The sequence below is a fragment of the Mustela lutreola genome, chromosome 9 (genome assembly GCF_030435805.1).
Source record: "Mustela lutreola isolate mMusLut2 chromosome 9, mMusLut2.pri, whole genome shotgun sequence".
In the NCBI taxonomy this organism is placed as follows: domain Eukaryota; kingdom Metazoa; phylum Chordata; class Mammalia; order Carnivora; family Mustelidae; genus Mustela; species Mustela lutreola.
In genome coordinates, this window is record NC_081298.1 from 10,363,425 (window position 1) to 10,389,954 (window position 26,530).

The 26,530-nt window shown below is 40.4% G+C and overlaps 2 protein-coding genes across 2 annotated transcripts; one reads left to right on the forward strand and one right to left on the reverse strand.

Annotated features, from left to right (window-relative positions):
- Nucleotides 1–3,672: 3,672 nt before the first annotated feature.
- On the reverse strand, nucleotides 3,673–5,691 carry MOCS3 (molybdenum cofactor synthesis 3). Its single transcript, XM_059132822.1, has one exon. It carries the CDS (start codon nucleotides 5,651–5,653, stop codon nucleotides 4,277–4,279), a length of 1,377 nt encoding a protein of 458 aa, XP_058988805.1. The 5' UTR covers nucleotides 5,654–5,691; the 3' UTR covers nucleotides 3,673–4,276.
- A 248-nt stretch (nucleotides 5,692–5,939) lies between these two features.
- Nucleotides 5,940–25,368, forward strand: DPM1 (dolichyl-phosphate mannosyltransferase subunit 1, catalytic). The gene is made up of 9 exons (XM_059132823.1): nucleotides 5,940–6,137; nucleotides 8,914–9,013; nucleotides 13,976–14,009; nucleotides 15,532–15,608; nucleotides 15,694–15,719; nucleotides 18,012–18,107; nucleotides 20,555–20,623; nucleotides 22,436–22,550; nucleotides 23,427–25,368. The coding sequence occupies exons 1-9, from the start codon at nucleotides 5,977–5,979 to the stop codon at nucleotides 23,529–23,531; spliced, it is 783 nt and encodes a 260-aa protein (XP_058988806.1). The 5' UTR covers nucleotides 5,940–5,976; the 3' UTR covers nucleotides 23,532–25,368.
- The last annotated feature ends 1,162 nt before the right edge of the window (nucleotides 25,369–26,530 follow it).

Genomic DNA, 26,530 nt, shown 5'->3' on the forward strand with positions numbered 1-26,530 from the left:
AAAAAGGTGTTTTGTAGGAACACACCAAGACTGCTTACAGAGATGGTCTCTGGGGGAAGGAACTGAGAATACTTAGGAGTGGGAAGGAAGACACAGTCTATGTGTACAGCTGACCATTGAGCAACATGGGTTTGAACTGTGCGGGTCCACTTACACGCAGATTTTCTGCAATGATTAAAAGCCAGAATCAGTACCACTACATCGAATTTCACAGTAAATGATATCCTGTTTATCACCCCAATTCTGGGCTGGTTTCATTAGCTTTTCTCTCACATCCTGAGTGCCTCAGAGATTATAGTACATGGAAAGCATGAATTAACCCATTTTGTTTGCAAAACACTTAACCACCCCTGCAACATTGCTTTCCTAATATTCCATACTGACTCCAGGATTATCCTGAATCTGAAGGCGGGTGCATGATTTCAAATGATGAGATTTTATTCTTAACCCGGATAGGGCTACCTCATGTTACATATGGAATCCTAAGATACAACCTATAAAAGCAAAGAAAATTTCCCCTGGGTAGAGCAAACGGGGCTGCGTACCTGAATTCAGGCTCTGAGGGGCCCCTCTGCTGCTGTGAGAGGGAGCAGCTAATTAAAAATAAACACTCTTGGAAAAAAAAAATTGCTCCTCTCCCACAGGAACAGTCTCAGGAGACTTCCTGCCCTTTTTTGACCCCCTTCCTTGGTAACACTTCTATTTACCAGCTGTGGCTCACGTTGAGACCTTATTTCTCAATTTCCTTGACCAAAGTGACTCATTATTAACTGGACATTACCTAGGTAACACATTGGTGTCAGAGGGCTCCCAGGGATTTCAATCTGGGTTTCCTTCCCTAGAGAGAAGCCTGCAAGCCAAGTGAGTTGGAGCACATTTCTTCTGCGTCTGAAACCCAAGCTCTTTCCAACCTGATGCTTAGGGCATGGATTGTTTTTCAAAAGTGAAACCGTGTAAAACAAGTACAAAGTTCCCACTGGGAGTCAGTATAGCGTATTGCTTAGAACACAGGCTCTCTGAACCCCCATCTGGGTTCAAGTTCCTAATCACATAGTAAGTACCCAGTAAATGTTAGCTATTATTTTACTTGGAATAAAAACCAAACTTCTGGTCTACAACCTATTCTTGATGTGTTCCCAATCTTCATAAACCTCACCTTGCTCCACTTGCCTCAACTGTCCACAACCCACTTGCCTCTTCAGTTTCTCGAACTTATAAACTTATAAGTTTATTTGCCTCAGGGTCTTTCCACTTGCTTTCCTCCCAATCAGGGAGGTTCTCCCAAATCGAGTTGGCTCCTTATCACCCATTAGGTTCTGGGTTTCACATCAACCCTTCAGCAAGGAGCTTTCCTCTAATTAATCTATCCAAAATAGATCTCCACCCCAATATATCAGTTTCTTTTTTTTTTTATGAAAAAAAAAAAAAACCACTGATTTGTTGATTTGTCTCCTTTCATTTTCATGTAAAGTCTGAAATAGAAAATCTCTTCTTCATCTTTATCCCAGAGTTAAGAATAGTAACTCGTGCACTTGATGTTTGCTAAATAAAAAGGAAAAAGTATTGAGTTAAAAATCCCATCTGAGGGGCGCCTGGGTGGCTCAGTGGGTTAGGCCGCTGCCTTCGGCTCAGGTCATGATCTCAGGGTCCTGGGATCGAGTCCCGCATCGGGCTCTCTGCTCAGCAGGGAGCCTGCTTCCCTCTCTCTCTCTCTCTGCCTGCCTCTCCATCTACTTGTGATTTCTCTCTGTCAAATAAATAAAATCTTTAAAAAAAAAAAATCCCATCTGAATGTAGAAAAACTGGTCACCATCCCCAGAGAGAACAAAGTTCCAAAGAATAAAAGAATCTGGATCCTGTTGTAACAGATACTGGTCACGTTAACAGCCCAACTTTTGAAAAAAATCTTTCACTAGTTTGAGAAAAAGCCAGATTGGGTTCTGTCTCCCGACTGTAGATGGCAAGACTCGAATTCGCAGCTGCTCTTATAGCGAGGATGGAGGGACTGAGACTAGGCTCTCCCTACCAGACACACCTCAGAAGGCAGATTCAGAAGAGCAATCGATGTAAAGCAATTCTGATTTCTGTCCCCTGAGCCGTGACTGACGTGCTGGGCTTCCTGGGAGAACAGTGAGGCTATGCTAGCAGTTTCCTTGAGGGCTAGATGGGGCAGCATAGCATAGAAAGTTTTCTGAGGTCAGTTCTGTGCGTGGTTTGGGGAATCACTCTTGGAATTACAGGAATTACAGCTTTAAGGCTGTCTCCAAATTTCTTGGAAGCACCTCATCTCACTTTAATAAGCCCCTTTCCCACTTAAGCGGTCAGAGTCATCTTCTGTTGCCTGTCCTACTGAGAACCAAGTTTGCAGGAACTACCAACTGTTCAACTTTAGGATACCAGTCCTTAGAATAGGAAATAGCTCCCTTATTTGTCCACTTTATTTCTTGGTATGAATCCGGAGCAGTTTTTGTCCTGGAAGTAAGACGGTAAGCCACAGGCCAGCCATCTTTACTCACTGGTCTCGATCATTTAGTTCCACAACTCCTTGGGAAAAACAGTCACAAGAAACCTGCTCCGTCTTTACAACAAAGGTTGAGGAGTGCCCATTCAAAACATGGGTTACAGTGTTTCACAGTTAGGTGAGGACTATCCTAATTTTGAATTTGATTGTTAAATAATACCACTCTTTTATGATAAAAAAAAAAAAAAAGGGAATCTCTATCAGAGGTTACAAACCGAGGAAATCTGACCTGCAAGGGTTTTGTGTAGTCCACAAGCCGCTGAACTTAAAAAAATTGTAGCCAAGATACAAAGATTTCACATTTCTGAGAATTATAGATCTGGACGCAACAATCAGCTGGATTGGGCAGAGGCCCTCTTGGGGGTAGGCATTCTTCAACTTGCCCCGATTATCGACCAAATCTTTGCTTTTCGTTTTGTATAGAAGTTACGCAAACCTGCCATTTCATGAAAACGTTGTCTAATCCATAAACATAAAAACACCTACATTTTGTACTACTCAAAAATATGGGAGTAAAATAGATTAAATCAAAATAGAAGAGGCAAACTGAAGGGGAGAAATGGGGAGTGGTTTGGTGGGTGTCAAGTTTCAGCCATGCAGGACACGGGATTCTGGAATCTGTTGTACACCATGTGCATGTGGTTGACAATACTATATTGGACACTTGGTAATTACTGAGAGGGGAAATTGTGTGTCTGTGTGTGTGTGTTGCCACCAAAGAGAATCAATGTCACCCACTGCATTACCAAAGAGAAAAAAGCAGCACATGATAATGCAAAAGCATTCATCAAATGAATTCAACGAAAACTTAGCAAATTATAAAAGGAAGGAAATTTTCTTTAATCTGATAAAAGGTAATAGCTACTGTAAAGCAACAACAAGTCATATTGGTCAAATAGTCAGTTTTTCACCTGAGATTGTGAAGGAAATAACAATGCTCACTATGCCACTTTAATTCAATGCTGTATTTGGTATACTTGGCCAGTAGAGCAAGGAAAAAAAAATAATAATAACACATTGGGTAAGGAATAAAGGGCAGGAGAGGGCAGAAGTTTGGGACCTGGGCTTGAAGATTCCAAAGCAAGCCAAACCACAGTACACAGTGTGTACAAAACTGCAATTTTTTAAAATCAGCAATTTATAAGAGAAACTGACAGACTACAAAGGTGGTTTCCTTTATCTTACTAAATATCTCACTTTGATATTAATTCAAATATTCAACAGAATGACCCTTTCCCAGATAATTAAAATAATTTACATTTTAAACATTTCTGTGGAACATATTCTATCATTTGAAATTGAAGACCCAAACAATGTCTTGGCAAACAATAAATTGACCTCAAGTATATCATCTGTGATCAATTCAGGGAGACTAAGTTTACTACAGCTTTCCAAGCATTAGAATAGACAATTTAAAGTATTTTTTGATTGGGGGAGGTGGGAAAAAAGCAGAACAGAGAAATGATCAGTCAAAACACAGAATCCTGTCACTTAACACTGTAATTCACATGTTCAAGGCATCTTCCAAGTGCTGGAAACACAAGACAGTTCTCAGAAACAGTATTACAACCCATTAATAAGAAAAGCATCCAATGCATTACAACAAAAAAGCCCCTTACAAAAAGGGGTCCAATGTAGTCAGTTTTGGGACAATCCCAGTCTCTCCCATACATTCCTGGAAAAACCGCAAATAAATGTATCTTTTGGGTACTATGGCAGTCCACATCTGCCTCAGGTCAGGATCTCCCATCCACCTCAGTACTGCGGAAATGTTCCATCGATTTTGGCAGCCCAGGCCATGAGGCCCCCTACAACATCCTGAATGGTTGAAGATTCTAACTCCTGAACCGCTGTCAAGGACTGCAGGACCTTCACGGCTTTCTGGGAGTCATTGCCCAGTTTGCAAATCACATAAACTGGGAAAGCCGCCCCTTCCTGTGTGCCCTGCTTCCCTTCCCGGATTGCTTCTCCTAGGAGTTCTAAGCTCTCGGCATCCCTCCGTTCCAAATGTTTCAAAGGGATGTGTAAGGCATGAGGCAAACGACAGATGTCCACCTCCACTTGAGGCCTGACGTCCAGCAACAGGTGGGGGGAGCCTGAATCCAGAAGGCGCTTATAGTCGGTGACCGAAACTCGCTCCTCTGGGCTCAGCAAGTGCAGAGAGCGGCACTTCTCAGTGGCTGAGGAGCCACAGAAGGCTTCGTAGTCCTCCAGGTCTGTCACAGTGGGCCGCTCGCCGCAAGCTGCACAATCAGGCCTGCGGTTCCGAAGCCGAATACAACGAAACTGTCCTCGGAGGGCATCAAAGATCAACAAGCTGCGACTGTAAGACGGACCCAGACCTGCTACGATCTTCAACACTTCCAACGCCTGCAAACAGCCCAGGACCCCGGTTACGACACCGAGCACCCCGCCATCCGCGCAGCTGGTCACCGTCTCCGCTGGAGGTGGTTGGGGGAATATGCAGCGATAGCAAGGCCCGCCGTCATAGTGGTACACTGTGATTTGGCCTTCAAAGCGCAGGGCGCTGGCCGACACGAGAGGTCGGCCGGCTAGCACACACGCGTCATTAACCAGGTAGCGAGTGGGCACGTTGTCAGAGCAGTCGGCCACCACGTCATAGCGGCGGATTAAGTCCAGCGCGGTGGCTGCCGTAAGCGCCTGAGCGTAGGGCACGCACTCCACCGCAGAATTGAGGCGGCGCAGCGAGGCGGCGGCCGAGAAGACCTTGGCTTGCCCGGCCAAGGCCTCGCCATGCAGCACCTGGCGGGCCAAATTGCTCGCTTCCACTACGTCGTAGTCCACAAGGCCAAGGCGGCCCACGCCGGCCGCCGCCAGGTACTGCGCCAGCGGGCAGCCGAGCCCACCGCAGCCCACGATGAGCACGGACGCGGTGGCCAAGCGCAGCTGTCCGTGCACGCCCAGCTCAGGCAGCACTAGCTGCCGGCTATAACGCAAAATCTCATCCCGAGACAGGGCGGCCTTCGGCGGCAGGGGCGACACCGGAACCAGCCGCTCTGGTTCCTGCTCCGCCAAAAGAGCCGCCGCCAGCCTCTGCTTCAGAGAACTCAGCTCTTCCTCCCGCCGGGCAACTTCAGCCTGCAAGGCGAGCACCTCCTCGCTGGACCCCATCGCGCCACTCTCGGAAGTTGTCTTAAAAGGCGTTTCCTTTTCCGGCTTAGCGTCCCCTAGCGACTGGAAGAAACTAAAAAATTTTTACGGAGCATGGGAAAAAGTGATAAGTAGACATACACTTCCTGGAGAAACCCTCATATTCAACTTTAAGGAGTCATAGTTCCTGGATATTTCTAGGCACCACGAAGATAGCCTTAAGAGAACTAGAACCCAACCACAGAGCCTGTCCCCCCCCTTCCCGAATTTGGTACGGTCCGACCCGTCCCCTTCTCGAGGCGCGTTGACGTCATTCCGTTTCCGGCGTCTCGCGCAGTTCCGCCATGGCCTCCGAGGAAGCGAGCGCTAGTCCTCGTAGGTCTCGGCGGGAGTCGGAGGGGCGCGCCCGGGGACAGGACAAGTATTCAGTGCTTTTGCCCACCTACAACGAGCGCGAGAACCTACCGCTCATCGTATGGCTGCTGGTGAAAAGCTTCTCCGAGAGGTAGCGTGTCCGGCCGCCCTCCCTGAGGAATGAGATGAGCTGGCTTCGCCGGCCTGGGTGTCGGCGGTTGGCTGCGCGAGGCGGCCCTGCGTCGCCTTCCTTGGGCTCTTGAGGCAAGACTTGGGGAGAGGGCCACCCTTGGAGAAAGCAGAAGCGGCTACTTCTGGGATTCTCTCCGTGTCTTGGGTTTTCATTCCTGCCCTTGGGTTCTGTGAGACATTCTCTTAATTGTACACCCCCACCACCTCTTCCCCCCCCCTTCCCCCCGCCCACGGCTGTCTTTTTTTTTTTTTTTTTTTTTTTTAAGTAGGGTTGGGCTCTCTTTCACTTGGAGCGAGGTTGAAAGCTTGACCTCACTCCTACTTCGAGATGGTCAGGATGCGGCAGGAGCCGGGAGTCTCAATGAGCACGCTCACTCCCGCCCCCGTGCTGAGGGCTTATGTAAGCATGAGGTTTGATCTCTGTGGGTTAGAGAGCTGCTGCTGGGCCGGGCACCTTCGTTGGTCACTAGTGGATGTTTGATGTGATTGTTAGAAACTAGGGCTTTTCGAGTTTTGAGTTTGGAAGTGTTACACGATATTTTTTTTAAGATTTCGGGATATCTTGGTGTTAGTACGAAGTTACTTGTTTTAGGGTTATACCAATGGGATCGTGTATAGATCTCTGAAGATCTTTCCAGATCCACACATACCAACTTAGAAAATTATCCTTTTTAATTCGATAATATTCCATATGACTCATAATTTAACGAGCCGTGTCATCCCAGTGAACGCAGATTATTTCTGGAGCTTTTTTTCGTTTTTCTTTTCTGACTTTCGCTTTACAGATGAAAACAGACTTTGTTCACCCCATGTTTTGCACGATTTAAAAGAGTGCTGGACGCATAGTGAATACGCCTTTGGAAGAATGTTGCAACAGACACGCTCGTACTTGTACTAGTGTGCTGGGGATAAAGTCTGTAGGGTGGAATTGCTGGGTCAACAGATGTGCTTAAAAATGACAGTTATTACCAAAATGCTGGGGGGTGGCAGGATAAACATATATATAGTACCACCTTAGGACTGACATTATCGCGAGTGCTTGTTTCCTGACCAAAGCCAACCCCGGGTTTTATTAAACTTACATTTTTGGAAATGCTAATTGGTGAAAAACATTGCTGTTCTGACTATCATTCTTTGACTGTCATAGCTATCATCATGTGTGTGGCTCCTCACATTTTTTTAAAAAATTTATTTCTTTTTCCTCTTTTAGTTATCTTATTTTGGTTTCTGTAAGCACTTTCCCCATGAGAGAAATTGTCATATGGTCGATCTTGTTTAGTTTGTCTTCTGAGTCTCATATATTTTTTTGCTTTAATCCAAGGGACGTTTCAAGAAGGGATCAACGATTTTCTTTTCAGGCATAGTTGAATTAAAGGCAGCTTAGCCGGATTCCTTTAAACTACCTTACCCTCGGGTGTTCTGGGCACATTGAAGTATAATTTGCTAATGAATAACTTCATTTGTTTTTGAAGTATATCTTTCTCAGTGTATCAGCTAGAATCAACATCTTACATATTTTGGCTTGTAAAGCAGTTGCCAAAATTAAAGCACTGTGGGAAGCTGAAGTCTAGTATTTCCTCTTAACAGATAGGCTGAGGTTAGCTTTCTTCCTAGTTTGCCGGGGCTGACTTTTTTAATCCTTTTACAACGGAATGTGTTTTTCCTTATATGTGTTTTTAGTATAGGCAAAGAAGAAACAGTGTTATAGGGGAGTTTTGCTGTGCTTTCCTTTACTTTCCAATTAAGTTTCCCCAAAATATTATTTAAAAAAAAAAAAAATCTAAAATGAGGTGGGGGAGGGCGCCTGGGTGGCTCAGTGGTTAAGCTGCTGCCTTTGGCTCAGGTCATGATCTCAGGGTCCTGGGATCGAGTCCCGCATCGGGCTCTCTGCTCAGCAGGGAGCCTGCTTCCTCCTCTCTCTCTCTCTGCCTGCCTCTCTGCCTACTTGTGATTTCTCTCTGTCAAATAAATAAATAAAATCTAAAAAAAAAAAAAATGAGGTGGGGGAAAACATAGTGATAACATGTACAACCAAGTATTGTGTTGGCTTATTTTTACACTAGAGCAGTAACATGAAATTAATGGAGAGCCAATAGAAAGATGTTCACTTTGAAGCACATTGAAATCTTTTATGTAATTATCCGTGATTTATGTATTTAATAGTGTGAAGTAATGGGTACAACCCTTTGAAATAGTGGTGTAAGGGATTATTTTGCCATTTTAAAGAGAGTTTTTTAACGGATAGAATGAATTCATACTTGTTCCTTATGTCATTTAAACCCATTTGGAATTAAATTTAAAAGAATATTCACTCAGCAACTCAGTCAACCTGAGATATCTTTTAAATGTACTTTTGAAATCTTTTGTAACCAAGTTTTGATATTAAGGTCCTACAATTCCATTTCCAAAGTTGGTAAGTAAAATTTCATGATATCCTATCATATAGAATACAGAATTGCTGTGATTTTTTTTTTAAATTGAAGAGTACGTTTTCTGTGTGATAATTTTTTTTTAACATCTCAGGACTTTATTATAGCATTTTTCGGCAACATGCTGAGTTTGTAGGTGAAGTACTAAATGACATTTATTTCATTTGGTAATTGAGGTTTCCTTTAGTGATTAATGTGACAATAAATTTCCACTTGTTTGGTGAGGAATTAGTAATTTAAATTTTTTTTTATTTAGACAATACTGTTTCCAAACAATACAAACTTTCATTTTATTTTTTATTTTAGTGGAATCAATTATGAAATTATAATCATAGATGATGGAAGCCCAGATGGAACAAGGGACATTGCTGAACAGTTGGAGAAGATCTATGGGTCAGACAAGATTGTAAGTCATGTGAACATTTTTCTGTCATATCACTGATGGTTGTTTAGCGAAAAGAATGAGAAATGACAGATGTTAAATTCAGTCAATTTTTCTAGAAACTGAAATGATAAAAAGCATCTTACACACTTGATATTCAGATGCATTTTCACTGTGCTTGAGATTATACATGCCTTTGATACGTTGGATCAGTAGTAATTGTACAGCAAGGGGTACCTGGGTGACTCAGTTGGTTAAGCCTTTGGCTCAGGTCATGATCCCAGGGTCCTGGGATCAAGCTCTGAATCAGCCTCCTTGCTCAATGGGAAGCCTGCTTCTCCCTCTTCCTCTGCCTGCTGCTCCCCCTGCTTATGCACTCTCTCTCTCTCTCTCAAATAAATAAGATCTTAAAAAAAGAAAAATAATTGTTAAAAAGTTAATAGTTGGCCTTTGGATAAACTCTGTTTTTACAACTTACCCTGCAGATAAGTTCTCTTGAAGGGCAAAATTAAAGCATGCTCCTGAATTGACAAGGAATATTATGGAACTAGATTGCAATTAGTAATATATGTTTTGATCTTTCGGCTTCCTTTTTTGCAAGTATAAAAGCTTATAGTTGGGTGGGCGATTGTTTTCATGGAAATTTGGCATCTTTTTATTTTTCAGAGCACTTAGCATCTTTTGTTTTACCTGTAAAGTGGTCTTATGGGAGGAGATTGACTTGGAGACTTATATTTTAGATTTTCCCACTGTACTTTGAAGGGTGTTATTTTTCTACTGGAGTAATTCAGATGTAGAATTCATTTTATAATGGCTTTATAATTTTTATTTTTCATCACTGGTTTATTTTTATAATGGTTTATTTTGTAAATGTTTGAAAATACTTGTGAGCTCAACTTTAGATAAATCTTGGGCCAAAAGCATGCAGTTAAATCCAGATTTAATTAGAAAACACATTCTAGGGCCGCCTGGGTGGCTCAGTGGGTTAAAGCCTCTGCCTTTGGCTCAGTTCATGATCCCAGGGTCCTGGGATCGAGCCCTGCATCGGGCTCTCTGCTCGGCAGATAGCCTGCTTGCCTCTCTCTCTGCCTGCTTCTCTGCCTACTTGTGATCTCTGTCAAATAAATAAATAAAATCTCAAAAAAAAAAAAAAAATACACATTCTAGGCATTGGGTATTTTTTAATATGTATAGACAAGAATTTCTCAGTCTTGGCACCATTAACATTTGGGACCTAGTAATTCTTTGCGGTGGGGGGTTGGGGTTGGTTGGTGCAGGGGTGGGGGCAGTGTCCTGTATGTTAGAGGACATTTAGCATCATCCCTGGACTCTTACCCACTAGATGCCATTTGCAGCCCCTCTCCCCAGGGTGACAACCAAAATATCATCAGATGAGCCCTTGTGGGCAAAATTGTCCTCTTCTCCCAAAAGAGAATCATCAATATAGACATAAAAAAAGTCTCTTGGAGAAGCTTTATTGATACTTGCATTTTAAGAAAAGGTAATTAAGCATTAAGGAAAAAAAAAATTTTACCAGGCACCCACATTCTTCATTAATCCTGATAATGAAATAATTTCTATTCAGTTGGAGTAGATGGTGGTCAATAGAAGAGTTTAAGGGACATGTGTTATTCTTACACGCATGGTAAATGTTTTCTGTGCTAGTAATTCCTTCCATATCACACATGGGCAACTCAAATGTCTGTCACGTCTCCAGTTCTCTAAATATCTTGTGATACACAGGAGGAGATTAAAAATTGACAGATTTCCAACCTTCTAGCATTGACTTCTGATGATGTCAGGTTCATTTTTTTTGGCCAGCAGCTCCCCACTTTTTCTTAAAGAGGTGAGCCAAGGCACTGAATCACATTTGTTACTGTATAGACTACTCTGAATTATGTGTTGTTATTTAATCTGGGAATATCAACCTGACAATATTTTGAATACCTTTGTCATAGAACTTGATTCAACCTTGAGGTATAATCAATTGATATTAGAATAAGTCTATTAAATTGACCTTTTCAAATTCTAAAACTACGTGGCCCTCAAGAAGTTCCATTTTTCCCACCAACCCAATAAAATTCAAAATAATGAGGAAAAAAATTACATTCACTGTTAGATTTTCCTATATTACCTGGGAAGTTCCCTGTTCCTTCATTAGTTTATGACCTTTAAATCATTTAAAATAGAAAATTGCCCGTCTCCCCAGCCCAGACAATATCAGGCCATGCCTTGGATAGCGCTTACTTGCTCTGAAGTGATATGTGTGGTTTGTTGGGATAGAAAATGGAGACAAATTATTACTGAAGTTATTTTACAATATCTGGAAATATTCACAGATGCTTTGTTTGCTAGTCTTTCAAAGTGGCTGAAATGAATGTTTCAAAAAAATGAAGGAAGTTTTTTTTCTTTAAACTCTGAGGAAACGAGAGTTTAAGGCACTTTCCAAGGTTACACAGCTAACAGCGGAGGTGGGGCTGAAGAACAATTGGAGGCACGTACCCTGAGCTATTAACTATGCTTATAGGGCAGAGGGATAGGAGATGGGGCTTCAGCCTTTCCGTGTTGAGTGCTTCTGTTATGTTTGATGTATGCCGTCTGTTTCAGCCTCCAACTAGAGATTAGTTTAAGTCACCTATGTTATTTCATCGGTTAGTCTTTTTACAGCTTGTTCTTTCAATAAAATGTAATGCATGTTCATCAATTTTTAAAAACATCTAATATAACTGTAGGATTGAAAGATTTGACGACTTTAAGAATATCATTTATCCCTAAGTACCAAAATACTACCTCTAACAAAAAGATTAGTACCCTGGGGCACCTGGGTGGCTCAGTTGGTTAAGCATCTGCCTTCAGCTCAGTTATGACCCCAGGGACCTGGGGTTGAGCCCTGTCTCTCGCTCCCTGCTCAGTAGGGAGCCTGCTTTTCCCCCTCCCTCTGTTGCTCCCCCTGCTTGTACATTCTTTTTCTCTCTCTGATAAATAAAATCTTTTAAAAAAAAACAAAAACAAAAAGATCAGTACCCTAATCAAATGTACGAAAACATAATTCTCAGGACTCCTGGGTGGCTCAGTTGGTTAAGCATCTGCTTTCAGCTCGGGTCATAGCCTCAGGGTCCTGGGAAAGATCTCACATTGGGCTCCCCACTCGGAGGGGATCTGCTTCTCTCCCCGCCCTCCTGCTGCCACTTGGGTTTTCTCTTGTTCTTTCTCAAATAAATAAAATCTCTTACAAAAACATAAATTCACAACTGTAAATGGCCAAAAATAAAAAAAATAAAATGGAAAAAAAAGGTGAGCCTTGCATTTCAGTGAAAAAGTTGCTGATAAAACTGACGTTGCCTTTGTGGTCCCCCTCCAAGTTCCTTTTCTAGGGGACATCCCAGTCTGGCAGCTTGGTGTGGCTTGCTTCAGATCTTTGTGCATGCCTGTGTATGTGTCTGTATTTGTCAAACTAGGCAATGTGGCATTCTTTGTGTTTCAACATAAATGCAATCTCCCTGTATCATTCTGTTGATTTTTAACAGTAGCCAAGAGATCTTTTATTGCTAAATTATCTCATTCTTTTAACTGTACCATAGTACTTTATCATGCAGCATGGTTTATATTTTTAAAAACTTCAGAAAAAAAGATTTTTCAAACTGAAACAGGATTCTAGAAAATCTAAGGTGAACTTGTTTTTTAGAGCAGATACCAGGTCAGTGTTTTGTCAGTAATCATCAGTGACAAAAATAAAACCTGATATATCTTGTTTGATTTTGTCCAGTGAATTATAATTAGTATACATGATTGATTAAATGTCTAGTTTTCTTCTATATAAGAGCTCATTGAGCAGGAATGCATTTTATCTTTGTTCCTCCCCAAGACCTACAGGAGTTCACATGTAGTTTAAAAAAAAAAATGTCTATCCTGGTTGAATTAAACTGAAAATACTTTAAGAGATTTACACTGGAAAATGTAGAAGGGGTGTAGATAGGCTTGGTAGTGAGTTCATGTGAGTCCCATACCTCAGAAACTTAGAATCAAAATCTTGGCATTCTACTTTCTTCAGAAATTTCCAGACAAAAGATAAAAAGCTGAACCTGAAGTCAAGGTTATATATGAAGGGGAAAAAAAGGATAGAAAGACTAAATGATCGACGAAAAGTAAGAGAAAAAAAAATCTTATTGTTAGGCCTGTAACCCTAAAATCATATCATTGGGCCAGTAGAGAATGTAATGAGGTCTTCCAAGCATAAAGTCAGGATAAGTTGATGGAGTGCTATCAGCATTTAAAATCAGACAAGGAATCCAGATAAAGAAGCATGCATACCTTTTCAGCCACTGTGATTCAACTTTTGGGATGCTAATTACAGAAATGACAGGACCCCTACAAAAGGATATATGTACAAGTATCTTTATTGTAGCAATAATTGTAATGGCACATACCTGCAGCTAACCTGAATGCCTTAACTAATGTATGACCACATATTGTCTGACTTGTAACCATAAGCCTGTATTATTTTTGTGACTGAAAAAAATAAAAAGCAGAGGGGTGGGGGTGGATCAAGAACATAAATAAATAATAAAGTCACAAAAGGGATTGAGAAAACAGATAAGGCTATCAAATACATGAAGGTATAGGATAAGTGAGTTAAATCCTCGGTTTTCTTAGGAGAAGGAATCAACAGCTGTTGTTCAAAATTATAAAGTAATAGACATAACATTGTTTACCTACTGTTTTCTGGTGAATAGCACCAGGAAAAAAAATGCTTAAAATTTGACCTGCAGAGTTGGGTTTAAAAGAATACTGTTTTTCCAACTTACTAAGCTATTTGATTTGTTACTAAATACTTTTGTATCATGGCAAAAAAATGTTAAACATACTCTGCTTTAAGTTCTAATAAATGCAGCTATATTTTTGTTAAAAGAAGTAGACACCTAAAAAAGAATTTTTATTAGATTATTTTTAGTATTTGTGTTAAAATGCTGTTTCTTATTCTTGCAGCTTCTAAGACCACGGGAGAAAAAGTTGGGCCTGGGTAAGTAGAACCTCTCGACCCTCATACTTGCTTCTCGCCTTGGTAAGCTTACCCAGTGTGTATTTTCCAGATTTGGAAGAAGGCCAAAATACAGTGACCTCTGATGGTTTTTAATGATCTTAATGATGCGTATATGGTTTAACTTGAGTTGCACGTATCAGTCAGGGTCCACTTGGGAAAACAGAAACCACTGTCAGCCTTTCAGTGTAGGGAATTTAATACTAAGAATCTGGTTACACAGGTGAAGGAATGCTAAGAGGCCAGATGGAATGGAACAGTGAGGCCACTCAAGCTGGTAGTGGCAAGAGGTTGCTACCACCCCTAGAATGGAGCAAGAGTAGGAGCAGATGGTGTTTTTGGAGCCTAGGAACCCAGGCTATTTAGAAGGGGCTGGAAGGATGAAGTAGGGGATACGAGGCAGGAGCTAGAGCCATAGAGGATAGATACCCAGTCAGTGCTGGGAGGCAGAGTAGGAGGGGGGACACCGAGTTTTCCTTTTCTCTCTCCTGGAAACTATCCCTCCTGCCTCCCGAAGCTATCTGACCACCAGTTGAGGAGAGTACGTGGGAACTATATAGTTCCATGCAATGTAGAACAGGGTAGAGCAGGGCCAGAGAAGGGATCTGAGAGTAAATGTTTTGGACCAGCATGCTGTATTAGCTATAAATCTTTGAACATTTCTTCATAAGTAGTAAAAAGTAACTATTTTTAAAAAGGAAAACTTTTCTAGTCTTTAAAATCTTAGATGAACTTAATCATTCTGAAATGAGTATCTCAGTACCTTTATTTCTGGGCTGGTTACAGTTGCTTAGATTAAGAAGTAGTATAATTTTACTGAAAAATTGGGAGAGCATGGAGGAAGCACAGTTCTTAAAAATGTGACTATTTGCTGCTATCTTGAAGACCATTTCTCTGACATCATCAAGTGTTCTGAGTATCTGAACCCAGAGGTTCTTTGAGATTGAAATAATGGAAACTGCCACGAAAGCAGTCAGGAATTCCCTACGTGTCTGTGGAAATCGAAAAAGCTGTGATCTTCACAAGTTCACCATTGCTAATAAGATACTGTGGGGGTTTGGAACTAGGGAATGTGGGACTCCCCAAATCCCCACTTACCCTTACCTGTCAGGTCCTGGGGGACTTTTAGGCATGAAGGGAGCTAAGTAATTGTTGGCTGTGTCTTTGACCCCAAATACCAGATCCCTCTAGTGTACTCAGCTTACAGTGGAGACTACACTCGGGATAGCTTTTGTGGAAATGGGCCAGGAGTGATGGGAGGAGCAGAAGCAGGGAAACGCTTTTAGGTAGAGAGCTGAGCTTCAGAAGGTGGTGCCTGGGACTAAGGTGAAGTGGCAGATGGAAGAATGGAATGGAGAGATGCTTTGACTGAGAGTAAATAGGATTTAATTATAGTTTAGTATCACCTTTAAGGGACTGATTTATGCTTTTCAGGTGCTTAATTTCACATGTATATGTAAGCATTTCTGATGGCTTTCTTTAGTGGATATATTTTCATTTTCAGGAACTGCATATATTCATGGAATGAAACATGCCACAGGAAACTACATCATTATTATGGATGCTGATCTCTCACACCATGTAAGTGGTATGTTTCTTTCTTTGGCTATTCATGGTAGTCTAAGCCTATTTTACTGACTTAATGTTTATTTTTTCTAAATTTCAGCCAAAATTTATTCCTGAATTCATTAGGTAGGTATTTTTAAATATTTGAAAGAATTGTGATTCAAATCATTTATCTTACTTTAATATTTGACTTATTTTCATTTTTTACTAATTAAAAATGCACATGCTATGTTAAGTTTGCTGTCAGAAATGAAACCAACATACAAATCTGAGCCTCATGGCTATAGATTCCTGGCTAAATGATGTATTTTAGGGACTCTAAATTCTCCCAGACCACAGGAAAAGATGGAAGGTGACTTAAATGTTAATGGAATTAAGCCCTGCATCATAAGGGTAAAACACCATGAACAAGTAGGGTTTATTCCAAGAATGCCAGAATGGTTCATCATCAGGAAATCATCCATATAATTTATCATGTTAGCAAAGAAAGCAGCATGATTAAGTCTGTAGGTGCTTAAAGGTATTTGATAAACTGTACTAGCCACTTCTAATAAAACTTGAAAACAGAAATAAAAAGAAACCATTTAAACTTCATAAAGACAATCCAATCCTAAGACAGACATCTTACTAAATGGTGAAATGCTGAATCATTAATAAACGCATTGAGGCAGGCATGCCAGCTGTCATTATATGTGGACATTTTAAGTGATGTTAAGAATAAGAATTTAGTATGAATATTAAGTAAGGATACAAAGTGGTATTTATTTGCAGGCAGTATGGTTGTATTCTTAGAAAATCTAAGGGCACCTGATGGCTCAGTTGTTAAGTGTGTGCCTTCAGCTCAGGTCATGATCCCAGGGTCCTGGGATCGAGTCCCGTATCAGGCTCCTTACTCTTTGGCATGGAGTCTGCTTCTCCCTCTCCCTCTGCCCCTCCCCTTGCTGATGCTTACTCTTTCTTGAGCGCCCTCTCTCTCTCTCTCTCTCTCTGTCAAATAAATTAATAAAACCTTAAGAAAAAAGAATCCAAGACAACATGAAACCTCTCAGAATAAGAATTTGGAAACTGTTTTCAGTGTAAGCTAAATATACTAAAACAGAATTAGATAATGTTACTCTCCTGTTTCGATTACTTCAGTGAGTTCTCATTAAAGAGAAACTTTAAAAAGAAACTTTTCCTTGCCCCTCAAACAGCTACGTGATCTGGCCCCTGCGTCCCTTTCTGAGCTCATCTTGTGCCCCTCCTCTCCACCCCCTCTGCGGCAGGCATGCTCCTTCCATTTCTGTGTCACACGGAGCACTGTGTTCTTTGCCTAAAATGCTCTTTCCCTGCTCCTTAATAGCTAGCTATTCTCATCCTTTGATCTCTGCATAAGGTCGCCTCAGAGATACCTTTCTGCTTATATATCTAATTCCCAAGAGCCCCTTTGACCTGAGAAGGAAATGGAACCAGGGGAATAGAAAAATGGGTGAAAGCTAGAAACAAGCCCTATGTAGAGGAAACACCAATGGCTATGAAGCCCGAGGGAAGATACCCTGGGGTGTTGGCAGGGAAACATGAAGTGAAATAATTGTGGCAGTATTTTATTATCCATTATTTTGTCATAATTACAAACTTAAATAGAGCAACACATCTAACACGGATAAGATGGTGGGAAGTGGACACACCCCAATACTGCTGGAGAAGTGTGAGTTGCTACAACCTTCTTGGAAAGTAATTTCTGTTGATAACTGTTCAAAATACTTGTAAGCTTTGTTTTAGCAATTCTCTTATATTCCACTTTGGGTTGTATAAGCACCAGGATGTACGTTTATAAGAACGTTGTCACACTGTTCATTGTGGTTGTGGTGTTGGGGGTTGGGAGACCCACCATGAAAACAACCATACAAGTATACAGGTCCAGTGTTCCATGGGAAATTTTTGCAGCTATTAGAAAAAATGGGGAAATTCTCTGTTGACCTCCAGGGATGTCCATGATTCCATTATGTATATCATTAACTGACAAAAAGCAAGTTGCAGAATATACTTTTTTGGTTTCTAATTTTGTTAAAGCAACCAAAATCCCTGGGGCTTTGTTTGTATTTTTCTGCAAAGAGAACGGTCTGGAGGGCTACCAGGCTGTTGTAACACTGTTTACTTATTAATAGGGCCAAGAACAGAATGGAGGGGGATTACATTTTAGGATGGTTTCACATGGTACCATCAGCAAGTACTGCTGTTTTTTAGTTTTAGAAATTAATAAAGGAAAAATATCAGGTCTTCTTACATTGAAGGATTTTTCAGTGGTATAGTTCATCTGTTTTCTTGGCAGTTTTTCCTGTGCAAATCTTAAAAGCTTATTTTGTGTAGCTCGTGAAAATAAATATTGAATGCTCGATAACTTTTTCTAATTGACAGCTAATGTATTTATTTCTTCAGGAAGCAGAAGGAGGGTAATTTTGACATTGTCTCTGGAACTCGCTACAAAGGAAATGGAGGTGTATACGGCTGGGATTTGAAAAGAAAAATAATCAGGTACAGACGCGGGCTGCGCTTTCTGTAGTCTTCATTGTACCTACTAGGAGTGTGCTTGTGACGGGTATTTGGATTACTCCCCATGCTGCCTTGGGATTTCTGGGATCGGATTGTTAACTTCAATATATATTCCCAGATAGCTCCTTGTGTCCCAATTTTCCTATGATTAAAGTATTTTATTTTGAATATTTGTCACTAAGGAAAAATCAGCATAAGCTTTTGAACCTTTGTTAGAAATGGTCTAATTCAGCAAAATTGATTCTGTACCTTCAGCTTCTAAGTGAACTATTCATCTGTATTTGGGGACTGAGTAGTCTTGTATACACACACACACAAAAGAGAGAGGGTCCATAATCAAAGGATAGGGAAGGAGTATCTTACTTTTTGATTGGAAGACTCACAAAGAATTTCTGACCTTATTTAATCTCTTTCACCTTTTTGTGGTGGTTGAGAAGATGAAATCTATAAGGGATCTATGTAGCTTCTTGCTTAATATATGACAGCATACCCCTATAGATGTAAAGGTATGCCTTTACTAATATTTACTAACATTAGTGTTTTTTATGACCCTTTTCATTCCTACTGAAGATTTTGTTAAGTTAATCACAGTTCTGCCTCTTAACTGTGGAACCTTGGTTTTGAAAGTCATTTAAGACCTGTAAGAGCCTCAATGTTCAGTGAAATGAAGGGATTGGATAAAACAGTGGTTTTTTTAATCCTGCCAAATACTGGAATCACGTGGAGAGAAAATCGTACACTACTCTTCCGTGTCATTTTCCCTTTCTTGTGCACACACACACTGTAGACCATGCAAATGGATCTCCACGGGTGAGGCAGAACCATCAGTATTTTTCACAGGCTCTCCAGAGGATTCTATTGTGCAGCCAGTGTTGAGAACAACGAGTGAGTAATCTCTCAGGCCCTCTGAATTTGGTCATCACAGCTCCCACTTTAAAATTAAGGAGTCCCAAGTTGTATTGAGGTGTGTTTGTCATTAGTTGTTAATGTCTGCACTGACTGAAATATATACTCCTGAGAAAGATTATGTAATCACTTGCCCATGGACTCATTTGTATGAACTAGAATTTTAATCCAAGCCCATCTGACTCTTACTGCATTTTAATTTAAAAACCCCAATTTAGAGATACATTCACTGATTGGAGGTACAAATGTGTATGTATACATACACATATATACATACATACACGCTCACTTTCCTTTGATTAAACCCATTCTGAGAGGTAAACTATGCCCTAGAATTTTGTTATTGGGAAAATGTTTTTGTAAGCTATTATCCCAGCTACAGCCCTAACCATGTTATCTGTGTAAAAATAATCTTTCCTAGGGAGGGCCTTGGTAGTTACCTTGGCTTTGGAGAGAAACTGTTCTTTCCAGACTGCCTCAGAAAACTTTTTTTTTTCCCTCAGTCGGAGCTCACTAAAATAGCTGTAATACAAAAGTCACTTTTTTCCAAGGGCACTTCAGATCTTTTTGAAATGTTAATCATTGGTATTAGTAATAGCTTGAAACTGATACTTAGTTTTGTTTGAAGCGCATACCTTGTCATTGTTAGGGCCAGGATGTCTCTGCTAAAATTTATTTGTTAAAATACTTTACCCTCAAATTGTTGGTATTTGGAGGTGGGGCCTTTGGGAGGTAATTAAATTTAGTGACCATGGGGCACTCATAGTGGAATTAGTGCCCTTTCCAGAAGAGACCTGAGGGCTTGGCTTTTGTTGCCTCTTCTGTGAGAGCACACAGCAGGAAGGCAGCCCTCTGTACGCCAAGAAGGGGGTTCTCACCAGGAACCATGTCTGCTGCACCTTGATCTTGGGCTTCCCAGCCTTCAGAACTGGGAGAAATAAATTCATTTAAGCCACGCAGTCTGTGGTATTTAGTTATAGCGGCCCAAGTAGAAAGAAAACAGTTTCAAAATGAACATTTTGTTCAATTTCCAGAGATTGCCAAAAACCAAAACTCTTGCCTACTTGCATACCTTCTTTTTAATAAAAGTGCCATTATTATGCAGACTGACCTATTGCCTGATTGAAACCCATGATCCCTTGTGCTTATTAGAATCTGAAAAGGAAACTCCAAATCCCTGATTCCTTTTGCTTTCTGAGAAATGGTCATAATTCTAAATGAGGACTGGTAGCAAATATACAAATTGAATTAAAAATCCATTATCTTTCTTATCTTAAAGTTTAGAAGAATGATTGTTTTATAGGTCCTCTCTAAGTGTCACATTCAGAGAATAAAAGTCCCCATTTCCTCAAAAATGAGAATATCGCATCCTTTACTAACTAAAATTTCTATAAAAATTGATGTGTTTATAAAACAGTGTTGCATTTCTGAAATTAGTATAATGGTTTTAGCACTCTGACCCTGGTTGTGTTTCTGTTGTTTAGAAAATATATAAAGAAAATCTAATTGTTTTATTTAAACAGCCGCGGGGCCAATTTTATAACTCAGATTTTGCTCAGACCAGGAGCATCGGATTTAACAGGAAGTTTCAGGTACAGTGAAAACTGTAATTATATATTTTCTGTTATTAACAACTTCTTATCTGAATTTCTTAGCATACAGTGACTTATTTTTAAGAAATGCTTTTAATTTCTACCACATTTTTGTGCCAGAGCATACAAAGATAGACTGAAATTCCTTAAAAGTTGTTAATGAGGGACACCTGTGTGGTTCAGTCGATTAAGCCACTACCTTAGGCTCAGATCATGATCCTGGAGTCCTGGGATTGAGTCTACCTCGGGCTCCTTGCTCAGTGGGGAACCTGCTTTTCCCTCTGCCTCTGGCTGCCACTCTGCCTGCTTGTGCTCTCTCTCTGATAAATAAATAAGTAAAATCTTTAAGAAATTGCTAATGAAGGCTGAGCATCATCTTCTTCTTCTTTTTTTTTTTTTTTTTTTTAAGATTTTATTTATTTATTTGACAGAGTTCACAAATAGGCAAAGAGGCTGGCAGAGAGGTGGGGGGGGGGGAGCAGGCTCCCCACTGAGAAGAGAGCCCAATGCGGGGCATGATCCCAGGACCCTGGGATCATGACCTGAGCTGAAGGCAGAGGCTTTAACCCACTGAGCCACCCACGTGCCCTGAGGCCTGAGCATCTTCTTAAGGGAAATGTACTTTCTAAGGAGCATCAAAGGTAGGGCTTAGGTTAGTGTGCTTGTTAATATTCACATTGGTGCTCAGCCCCTAGTGGGGGCCTTAGGGGGCTCAGGTGGCTTCTTAATCCACTTCTTATTCAGAACATTGCTATCCTTGGTGATAGGCTCCAAAGAACAGCACTTCTTCCGGCAACTTTCGGCAATTCACATGAATATTGTTGCTCTGTCCACAGAAAAGCTTAAAATAGTTAATGGTTAGGGTGTTTGCAGTTACCTTGCTCTCTGTATTTTTAATTTTAAAAAAATTATCGTTTAATTAGAACAAAGCCTTCTTCCAGGTTGGGGGAAGGGTAATTTTTGTTTGTTTTGGTGGGTGATATTTTTAATTTTAGTCTTGCTATAGAAGATGAACTGTATTGTATGACCATGTATTACTTGGCATTTGCTTTTTTCCATTAAATAATGTTAATTCTTTGGTCCTTTGTCAGAATTGACACACAAAGTTAAGATAGGAATCTAGGCATTGCAGGATTGAGGCGGTCCTGGTAGGATACAGCTATCACCAATTGAGGTCACAGAGACCTGCAGTGGGCAGATGCACAGGCCAAATGTGGAGCACATCAGATTCACAAAGTGTAAGAGACAGGAGCTGGGAAGTCCTCTGGATGAACCCAGTCACTTTTTTCAGGAGCTCCCTGTTAAGTCCCCTAAGGGCACTGTGTTTATCTCAGGGAATTTATTTAGTACATCTTGGGAAATAGAAGCTGCTCAGACATTTATGAGGAAACACTTGTTAATTACTGGGTTTGCTCTTGTCATCTACTTGTCATCGTCTGTCATCTCGATTGTTGGAATATTTGGAATGGCTTCTCTTCATTCAACTTCAAAATTTAAAAGCTTAAAATGGTGGTTCTACTTCAGATGACTCACTTTATCCTATTTTTATAATTTGTGGTAGTATGGTAAGGAAATAATTCCCTAAAAGATACTAAGAATTCATTTTCAAAATTATTCTAAATTATTTACCGAAGATTGCATGACCATTCCGCTCAGGACAAGTGTATCCTAATCATAAGCTGTGACAGTTTTTCTGCATGCAAAGAGCTATTGAAAAGTTGTAGGTTTTATAAATACCAATGGACTTTCATAAAGGATACATGTAGCAAGTGTATTTATCTAGGTGTTCTTATGTATTTTACTTTCTCACAGGTTATACCGAAAAGAAGTTCTACAGAAATTAATAGAAAAATGTGTTTCTAAAGGCTATGTGTTCCAGATGGAGATGATTGTTCGGGCAAGACAGTTGAATTATACTATCGGCGAGGTAGGCAAACTGCTGGTAAATAGAATGCCGTATCCCTTCTAAGGAAACAGTAGGTTTAGACTATAATAAAAAGTTTAACTTGCACAACTACTAAATAAATGTGGGAGGCTTCTAGTTGTTTGGAACGTCCATGCACTGAAGGGTAAAAATTCACTATGTTGACCCCACCAGGATTTAAAACATTAATAGAAGGCATCATTCCCTTTTAAAGAATTAAAAGTTACTGGTAGGTTCTGCATCTTGCCCTTTCTTCTGACCACTCAGCACTGTGGGATGAGTGTGTTTGCTCCTTTTCCTCTTTCCATAGCCAAGAACCACTCTAATGATGAATCCGTTTGCCATTTTCCATGAAGAGGACAGGAGTTAATGGGGGCGGGAGGTGGTCAGTAATATATACAGCTAGCTGTTGAGCTCTTAGGAACGGCTCTCCTCCTTTAACACTAATGTTCCTACTCATAGCAAGAAAATAATTAGAATGCCATGTCTCCATGAAAGTGTCAGGATTTTTAATTTAACACTAAAACATAGTAACAGATAAATTGAATGGACTACTGAAAAAATGTAGTGAAAGGCTTTTACTTTGGAGTATAAATTTTTTTCTTGAAATTTTGGTTGAAAAGACAGCTTAATATTCAGGATCTTTGCTTTTCAGATGGTTTTAGATTTGGTTCATTTGACCTTTTTTTAGGTAACAAAATGTTTAAAGATTTGGACGTACAGTTGCTATAACAGCTTAACTATATATAACACATAACTTCTGAACTTACTTGAAGGGCTATCATAAGACAGAGCGTGTTTGTACTGCATTGGTGTATGCTTGCTAACTTCCTTTTTAATATTTTTGAAGACTGACTTAATGTGTGTTTTTTTAACCAGGTTCCAATATCATTTGTGGATCGTGTTTACGGTGAATCCAAGTTGGGAGGAAATGAAATAGTCTCTTTCTTGAAAGGATTATTGACCCTCTTTGCTACTACATAAAAGAAAGTTACTCATTATACTTATGTTGATTTCATTTAAACATAAAAGAAGCCTGGTTGCTGATTTTTATAAAATGTACTCTTAGAGCATAAATCATAAGGTAAGGTAAATTTCATACAAATCTTTTTTCTGAAGAAACTCCATTTTGTATGTCAAATGCAATTAGAAAAATGAGCAGTGTTCTCAGTTTTCATTTTGATTTTGCTATATTAAGACTTGTAAATAAATGTACATGGTTATTTCTTTTTTCAGAAAATATTTCTGCTTTCATTAGAGTATGTGCAGAATTTTGTACATGGGGAAGATTTTGAAGTATATAAAGAACTGGACTCATAGCTCTTTGTAATAGGTGTCAGAAGCAAGAAAAATGTTAATTATATTCATGGAATATATATGGCTATTTCTGTATTAATGAATAAGTAGACACCTCTGCCCCTTCTTCAAAAACGTATCTCAGATTTCTTAAACTGGATAAAATATGTTTAGGTCATGAATTTAGAGTTGGGCTGTTTGTAGCTCTTGAAGTGATGAAGCATTTCATCTGTCACAGCAAGTCTATTTAACATACTGTGAATTGGAAACTTGACATCTCTTGATTGCATAGCTACTATTTTTTCTATCCTGAGCAACAACTTCTCTCAGTAAGAAAAAAATACTGATGACATTAAGGCATCCGTATTTTGATGACTTCGAGACTTATTTGCTATAGTAATTTTTAAACCTCTTGCTAAGCTGTAAGTGTTCCGCTGGTTAAAATGCTCCTTAAGTTTAAGCTGTTGATGAAAGCCAGCACAAATGTTCTGTTTACCTACCTTCTCTAACCTGTGTTTAAAAAAAAAAAAAAAGATAAATTTCTGACTGTAGCATAGCTTATGGAACTCATAGTACCTTTTAAATTTGGGGGAAGGCATACTTTGAGCAAATAAGCTTAAGATCAAGTTGATTGTCCTTTGCAAGTAAAAGGAAGAGACCCCTCTAAGTTATTTAATAAGCATATTTATTGAACAGTATTCTTAATTACATTTTCCTGGCTTAATTTGGATGCTAAAGAAATTTAAAATAGGGTTTTTCCCTTGCATTTCTAACAGATCCTACCATAAATTGATACCAGACTATAAAACCTTTGGTGTCATTTTGAACATTACCTACTCCCATAGTTGAATCCATAGGACACATTCCAATAAGGACCTCTACTATTCTGTTTTCCTTTTACAGAGCTGTGTAGTCAGCCAGCACACCAGGGACCCACCTTCCTGGGGGAAATGACTTCTTTCATCATTAATAGTAACTAGAAAATTCATCACTGTTTGATGTAGAATTACCTAACATAATAGAAATATAATACCCTTTTTTGGTTGTTGAGTGTTTAGATTCTCTTCTTCTTCATCTAAACCCAAAGTTTTTATTGTCGAGTACATGGAGCAGAGATTAAGTAAGTACCTCAGAGAACTCTCTAGAAGTATTGCCTTCTCAAACCCCAGGAGAGTAGATAGCTATCTTTTGTCTTTTAATCTTTTTGATTCTTAATTCCAGTCACAACACTGTCACTACTGGAATTGATAGTAGAGAAAGCATTTGAACAGTGAGACTTTCATCATGTAGCAGTTATTTAGAAAAGGATCTGAACTATTTAGATGGTATTTTTTTCGTAAATCTGATGATTTAAGCACTAAAAATCTTAAAACATTTATATGTGAACCTAGCATCTCTAATTTTTAAATTAGGTCAAGGATGAAATCCAGATGTTTTCCCTTTGTATTTATTTGTATTACCACTCTATGAAATCTAAGTATATCGAAGGACAACTGAACTTGTGATAAATTTTGCTTATTTCATAGTTGCTTTTGCCTGTCTTCTGTAACATGTAATTAGATTCTTCATCTTTGTTTCTCTAAATCAAATGCTTTGGTGCCACCACCACCCCCCTTTTTCTTTTAACTTCTCCAGTTGTTGTTTCCCCTTGAAATACTGATTTGGCTTTCAGAAATTAATGAAATTCTGTGTTGGATGAAATGGCTTGTTTAAACCTGCTAACTGAAGTCTTCACTGAGCTATGTGTAACCACAACTAGTACTACTTTCAATTACATCCGAATCTTTGGGGATGTTAAGTATGATTTGAAACTATTTTAACTTGAAATTTAGAGAAACAGCCAAAGATCAGTGTATTTACAGAGCACACACTTTAAGAAAACAGGCTTGGTTAATCCTTCCTGATGGTGTTCATGACTCTTCAGTATGGTTAGCTAATGACACACTCTCAGATGCACTCTACTCCAAAAGGTGGATTCAGAAACGAGGTAATGTGTTGGTTGGAATTGACCTAAGTTTGCACAGACTGTCCATGTGCTATCTTGTGCTGTCCAGATTGTGGTACCACTGGAAGTGTCCCTGGGACCACAGTTGAAGTGTAGTTTTTGAGCATCTTGTGGAGGCCCATCAGCAACATCATTTCTCATCTTTCGGCTTCACAAGTCCGGTGGCCCCACACGCTAGGGTCCCCATTTGTTTTCTTCAGGCCAAAGAGAAGAGCCCATCACCAACCTGGAAGACTGTCAGCCCCTGTGCACTAAGTAACCCGCCCCACCGGGAAGGAACCAGGGCTCCATGAGCTCGTGGCTTATCTCCAGTCGGTGTGTGAAGCACGAGGCCCTCACACCTCACATAAGGCAGGAGGCATCGCGCACAACCGGCCAGGTGTCCCTGCCCTTCCCGCTGCTGCCCGGCGGGTGAGAGCGCAGGCCTCCCAGCACGTGGAGCGGCTGGGCTGCCCGCACGCCCCCTCCCGCCAGATGTAGTCCAGGCCCAGCTGGGCCCGCGCAGGGATCCCCAGCACGGCCACCTGACTGAGTGCAGGGCGTGCTGCGGCCCGCTGCTGGTGCCTCCGCCGCCGGCGCTGCGGCCAGAGGAAGGCGCCCGCCTTGCACACGGGCCCTGGAAGCGCACTGCGGCCATTATCCGCGGCGCCTCCTAGTGGGTCAATGGCAAAAATCCTCTTGG

Coding starts and splice junctions, on each gene's coding strand:
- MOCS3 (XM_059132822.1), bottom strand. CDS start 5,653: ATGGGGTCCAGCGAGGAGGTGCTCGCCTTGCAGGCTGAAGTTGCCCGG.
- DPM1 (XM_059132823.1), top strand. CDS start 5,977: ATGGCCTCCGAGGAAGCGAGCGCTAGTCCTCGTAGGTCTCGGCGGGAG. Junction 6,138..8,913: donor GTGAAAAGCTTCTCCGAGAG/GTAGCGTGTCCG, acceptor TTTTTATTTTAG/TGGAATCAATTATGAAATTA. Junction 15,609..15,693: donor ATGCTGATCTCTCACACCAT/GTAAGTGGTATG, acceptor TCTAAATTTCAG/CCAAAATTTATTCCTGAATT.